Here is a 6,549-nt window from a genome sequence, read left to right as displayed (position 1 = left end):
TTCTCGGCCTCAATCATGGCCGCAAGTTGATCTTGGTATGTGCCACCGAATGCTCCTCTCCTCTTTCTCTCTTTTGCAATATTTTTTGCCAACGGTACTCTTGTTGGCATCTTCATCCTCCTATCATCGTCCTGAATGGATATGTTGAAGCTTGATCTCTTTGGTAAATGAATTGTGGCCGAATTTCTGGTTTCTTTGTTTGAAGAGATCTCAAATGATAGGGACAAACTTCGTGACCGGCCCACTGTTAGGTGGTGAATGATTCACTTGAACAATGCAAACGGACGATCGGTTGCATTGCTCTTGGATGGTGCCCTAACGATGCACAAGAGAGCCTTGAGTGCATCTTGGTGTCACATCCATAGAATTGTTGTAGTACTCCGCATTTCTCCCCCAAACGGTCCTTTGATTACTTCCAACCATTGCACCCGTGGAGATGTTCTTCCAAGCATAGCACAAACCAATATCTTCAACTTGGTTGTAGTTGTGAGTCCTTATGCTTGGTTGCCTCGTGCTTGGTTGGGTCCCGGTCTCCATGGGATCTTTAACCTCCTCCTCTTCTGCCTTCTCCTCAAGTTCTACCTCCTCGGCCACCACCCGGGTCTCGGCCTCCTCTTTGTCCTCCCATTCAGCTACATGATGATCAAACACCGAATACTAATTCAGATCTTCAATCCCAAGCGCATGTGATGCCTCCAAAGACGCTAAGTGTTTGGCTACGTTCATCTCTGCACCATGACAACAACAACGACAAGACGGAGCACTGGATGTAGGGGCAGCCCGAGACGCCCAATGAGCAGCCAGATGGGGATGAGGTGCCGGAGTGGCTTTGTTTCTCTCTTCTTCTTCCTCGCTTCCTCGGCGAGGGCCGACTCATCGGCCGTCGGCTTGCTAGCACACTTGCCGCCGACAGAAGCAGTGGCAGGGCGGCCTGACATCGTCGGAGATGCATTGGCCACCCCTCCGACCTTGCTACCGGTGGTAGTTACTAGTGTGGTGGACCGGGCAACATGTTTTGTCTCCAACTTTATTTTTGGTGCGGGCAGCGGAAGGTTCTTGCCTAGTTGTTCCAGCCGGAGCAGCTGTCATTGGTGGTACGTGGGGGAGTCGGCTACGGGAAGTGTGGCGCCGCGTGGGCGGGAGAGTATCTTTAGGCGCCATGGGGCGACTTTTCAGCCGAGGAGCAAAAACATTACTCCTCTAACTGATTTACGAGTTTATGAGCTTATTATACTTGCTCTAAATGGGTGTATGATTGTGTGTGTGTGTGTCTATATATAGCACCTAGGAGCCTACTATGTAGATTACAAATTCTACTAATAGCAGGACACTACGTAGGTTAGAAGAAGGGTGACGCGTGGGGTGAGAAGCAAGGTGTTTCCTGCACGGGGCGGAATGGACGGCGGCGGCAAGGAGTTGGGACGGCCGGCGCCGAGCGGTGGTGGGGTTGCGGTTTGGACGTTGGTGGTCTCCAACCTCGCCTACCTCGTGTTTCTCCTCTGCCAGTACCACATAAACCGGCGACGCTGTGACAAAAGCTCTGTCACAAGAGGTAGACCAGATGCAAAGGGGGATGCTCTCTCGCCGGACGCTGTCATCAACCTCGAGTTGTGCGTGTTCCTTTCATAAAACAATACAATTGGTGATTATTAGTATTGCAGAACTAGAATTGATGTAACACGTCTGCTTTGCCTTGCGTGTCATTTGTGCAGCGGCGACCCTACCATGTACGAGGCGTTCTGGAGGGAGGCTGGGGAGCGGGCGGCGGCGGTGATCCCCGGGTGGTGGGGGATGAGCTACTTCTCCAACGCAGGGGGCCTCTGCTGGTACCTGGAGCCTGAGTTGGAGCGCGAGGTGCGCCGCGTCCACCGCCTCGTCGGCAACGCAATGGCCGACGGCTACCACCTCGTGGTCGGCACTGGCACCACCCAGCTCTTCCAGGCTGCCATGTACGCCCTAGCCCCCACCAGCACCGACCGGCCCGTCGGCGTCGTCTCTCCGGCGCCCTACTACTCGGTAAGAAAAGAATAGGTCGATCGAGCAAGAAAATACAGACAGTTAGATTATTATTTCGTGAGTCGTGGTCGTGGGTGATTGACATGCCCTGCTGGGTGTGATCTTGGACGACGTACGTGGTAGATGTACCCGTGCAGACGGACCTCCTGCTCTCGGGCTACTACCGGTGGGCGGGGGACGCCAACGCCTTCCACGGCGACCACGGCGGCGAGAACATCGAGCTGGTCGTCTCGCCCAACAACCCCGACGGCGCCATCCGCGAGGCCGTCCTAAGCTCCGACTCCGGCAAGGGCAAGGCGATCCACGACCTGGTGTATTACTGGCCTCAGTACACGCCCATCACCAGCCCCGCCGCGCACGACATCATGCTCTTCACCATGTCCAAGCTCAGCGGCCACGGCGGCACCAGGCTCGGGTGGGCGCTGGTCAAGGACAGCGATGTGGCCAAGAAGATGGTCTACTTCGTGTATGGGAGCACCATCGGCGTGTCCAAGGACTCGCAGCTCCGTGCCGCAAAGATCCTCGGCGTCGTCTCCGACGCCTACGAACCTGGCCCCGGGGACGGCACGCAGCTCCGCCTCTTCGACTTTGCGCGACGCCGGACGGGGGAGCGCTGGCGGGCCCTGCACGCCGCCGTGGCGGCAACGGGCACCTTCAGCCTCCCAGATGAGATCACGGGCTACTGCAACTTCACCAAGCAAACCGTGGCAGCGTACCCCGGTACGCTAGTAGCACTACATGCCAATATAATTCCGTCATTGCTCCAACTTGATCTGAATTCTCATGCATTCTCAGCCTTCGCGTGGCTGCGCTGTTACAAGGATGGCGTGGAGGACTGCGCCGAGTTCCTGCGCGGGCACGGCATCGTGGCGCGGGGCGGGGAGCAGTTCGGAGGAGACGCCAGGTGCGTCAGGGTCAACATGATGGACAGGGACGCTGTGTTCAACGTGCTCATACAGCGTCTCTCCTCCATAACATGAAATCTCGATCAATGAGGATGCACAAGCCACAACTATAATGCATCGCAAGGGGGCAGCGTCTCTGATTGATTGAGTTTTGCTACTCCCTTTCAAATACAAGACGCACAATAATAATGTCACTGTGAGATGTTATTTGCACGCAATAATAATGGTGTTGCATTGAGTATTTAATCGTCGCTCCTTCCCGAAATGTTACTCATTAATGAATACTAGTAAAATGCTCGTGCGTCGCTACCGGCGACAATGAAGTGTGTGTGCGTGCATTTGTTGTCTTATTTTGTTGCTATGGGCAACAGTTCAAAGTCAATCTGTTCTGTTTTGTTCAAATGCGTTCTATTTTGTTCAAATGCACCGGGCACAATATGTATTCACATAGCTATAAATGTGAAAAAAATAAATTTGCTCCCTCCCTCTTGGCCACCACGTGCATCCGATCTCCTTAGCTACACCATCCTACAAAAACAACGGATGTGCACGTTGAGCATGGTTCCAAATACCACCGCGACGAACGGACCGTAACAAATTTCCTTATAGCTAACATCGACACTCTGACGACATTTGGCAAAAGGAAATATCTGGCAAGCCAACTATGTTTCTAGATCAAACCAACCCTCCTCAACAAATAGTGATATTAGGGCATCTCCAACGCCTACCCTTAACCCGTCCATAATCGTCCGGACCACGCGGTCCAGACATGTTTTGCTATCCAACACGGGCCTATATATCGATCCACCGACCGTTTCGGACGCATTTTTTGCAACCCAAAAACAAACTAGGAGGAAGCTTTCCGGACATCTGGACCATTGTCATGCCCGCTTCTGAGTTCTGACAACCCTTTCTCACCCTAAAACCCTCCCTTGCCTGCGTGTGTTCCCACCCGAAACCAGTTGCCCGCGTTCATGTCGCTGTAGAGCGGCCGCTCCCCATTGACATCGGACCAGAGAGGACGTGACCTCTAGCTGGTGCCGACATTGAAGTGGCTCGCCGGCTCGAGGGCGCCGTCCGCACCCCGTCACCGGTGTCCGCGCCTATTCAATGCGGGAGACACGTTTACTGGACGGGACATGAATGGATATCTACCATGTCCGTTAATGCCCGTCCCTCCGTCTGCCACCAATAGTCACGCTCGCCGGCCGAGAAACTGACTCCGGTGCCCGTGCATTGACGCACTTGGACGCTTGGCTTCACCGGCATCCACTGTTTAAAGGAAGCCACACTCGGCGAGAACACGCCACAACCCACCCGCTCTACATCTTCCTCCCGTGCACCATGTCCGCCATGACGGCGAGCGGGAACGCTCTATGGGAGAGCATGTGGACGGAGATGAAGCATGAGGTGCCACCCTTGCAACCACTTGGCAGAGCCGTCATGCCAGGAGGATAGAGGTTGGCATGCCGGCCAGCTCTCTTGACGTCTCTGATGACGACCTAGACTAGCTCCGACAATGACTCCGCGCCGGATTCTGCGCCGGTGCATGCCGGCTTGATGATGGAGTAGGCGCAGGGGCACTTTAACGCCACCATGGCTGAGGAGCAGCCGACGCCCGTGCCCATGTCATTGTTCCGGCAGGCGCAGGAGGAGCAGTGGTACATACTTATCCTCCTCGAGCAGCACTGGCTGGCGGAGGGTGTTAGGAGCTAGGGTTCTGCCCGGTCTAGGCCGTAGGCTGTAGGGGAAGGAGGGAGGAGGGCGCGGGCTTGAGCGCGGCGGTCGGTGGCGTGGCGCCGTCCTGGCGCGTGTGGCAGCGGCGAGGGAAGGAGGCGGCTAGGGTTTTATGGTTCCGGCTCCTCTGGGAGTCGGGCAATAGAATTCTTCTTATTGCTTGAATCTCAAAATAGTCTTACAAGTTGTATATATAACCACGATGCGAAATAAAAAATAAGATAACTTGCGGGCTAAGATTGCCCGGTGGGCCTCCTGCGGCTGTAGGACCGGCCGGTCATAACATGTCTCCACGCCTACGCAAACAGCTCGTCCTCGAGCTGAAAGTCGGGGTAGTGCTGGCGGAACTCCTCGCGCTGCTCCCAAGTAGCGTCCTCCTCTGGCAGTCCAGCCCACTGAATCAACACGTACCAAGAGCCGCGACGCAGCTGAGCCTTCAACGCCTTCTCCGGCTCAGGAAGTAGACGTCCGTCCGTGGTTGGCGGTAGCGCTAGCGGAGCCGCGGGTGGCTCTCCGCGGAAGGGCTTAAGCAGCCCCACATGGAAGACATCATGGATCCGCGCGCCCGCTAGAACCTGAAGACGGTAAGTCACCTGCCCAATGCGTTCTAGGATAGCAAAGGGACCGGCATAGCGAGGACCCAGCTTCCTCTTCGCGCGAGGGTCCAAAGGACTGCGTAGAGCGATGAAGTAGACGCAGCCAGACCCAGTCACCCACCGCGAACTCCGCCTCGCGATGGTGGCCGTCATAGTAGTGTTTAGCCAACTGCTGAGCCTGAAGGAGGCATTGCCGGACTTCTGCCAACATCTCATCACGGGTCCTCAGAAGAGCACCGGCCGCCTCGGTCCGCGCCAAGGTCGGATCAACCGGAAGAATCAGCGGGGGTGGCCGGCCATAAACCACCTCAAAAGGCGTAGCACGGAGGGCGGAGTGATAAGAGGTGTTGTAGCAGTACTCCACCCACGAAAGCCAGTCCACCCATGCGCGAGGTTGATCACCTGTAACACAACGCAAATATATGGCAATCACCTTGTTAACAATCTCGGACTGGCCATCCGTCTGAGGGTGGAAGGCGGTGCTCAGGCGGAGCTTCACGCCCGACAGCCGGAAGAGGTCGCACCACACATGTCCCGTGAACACAGGGTCCCGATCACTGACGATCGTAGAAGGGAACCCGTGGAGACGGACAATGCCATCGAAGAAGGCCCGAGCGACCGACGCCGCGGTGTAGGGATGGCAGAGCGCGATGAAGTGAGCATATTTGGAGAAGCGGTCGACCACCGTGAGAATGACGGACTTGCCGCCCACCTTAGGGAGGCCCTCGATGAAGTCCATGGAGATGTCTGCCCAGACCTGGGACGGCACCTCCAAAGGCTGAAGCATGCCAGCCGGCCGTAGGGTCTCCGTTTTGTTGCACTGGCACGTCACACAAGACCGTACCCAGTCATGGACGAGGGCACGATCACCTGGAATGTAGAAGTCAGCGCGGAGACGATGGAGTGTCTTCTGCACACCCTCATGGCCCGCCGAGTGGGCGAGACGCAGCACCTGATGACGAAGATCATCGTGCGCCGGAACAAAGACCCGGCGCCCATGGTGGAGCAGGCCGTCGGCGAGTCGCCACGGCTCCTCCAGCTCCCCCGCTGGCAGCTGCTGCTGAAGGAGGAGAGAGTCAGCCACAGTTGCGGTCGCCCGCCGGATGTCGGCGTAGAGAGCGAAGGAGGGCCCGGTGATGATGCAGAAGGCCGCCCCCTCAGCCGCACCGTCGTCCACATCGGCGTCACGCCGCGACAGGGCATCGGCGACGGTGTTAAGGCGACCGGGCCGGTACTCGACGGTGAAGTCAAACCCGAAGAGTTTACTGATCCACTGGTGCTGTGGCACGGTCGAG

General features: G+C 56.6%; 1 protein-coding gene across 1 annotated transcript; it reads left to right on the top strand.

The window, feature by feature from the left end:
• The first annotated feature begins 1,320 nt into the window (after positions 1-1,320).
• Positions 1,321-3,172, top strand: LOC123083248 (tryptophan aminotransferase-related protein 2-like). Its single transcript, XM_044505333.1, has 4 exons — positions 1,321-1,610; positions 1,713-2,016; positions 2,154-2,736; positions 2,812-3,172. Exons 1-4 carry the CDS (start codon positions 1,396-1,398, stop codon positions 2,994-2,996), a joined length of 1,287 nt encoding a protein of 428 aa, XP_044361268.1. The 5' UTR covers positions 1,321-1,395; the 3' UTR covers positions 2,997-3,172.
• The last annotated feature ends 3,377 nt before the right edge of the window (positions 3,173-6,549 follow it).

Source organism: Triticum aestivum, chromosome 1B (assembly GCF_018294505.1).
Source record: "Triticum aestivum cultivar Chinese Spring chromosome 1B, IWGSC CS RefSeq v2.1, whole genome shotgun sequence".
NCBI classification, from domain to species: Eukaryota; Viridiplantae; Streptophyta; class Magnoliopsida; order Poales; family Poaceae; genus Triticum; species Triticum aestivum.
The sequence above is the reverse complement of the archived record's forward strand: the minus strand, read 5'-3'. Positions and strand labels throughout refer to the sequence as shown.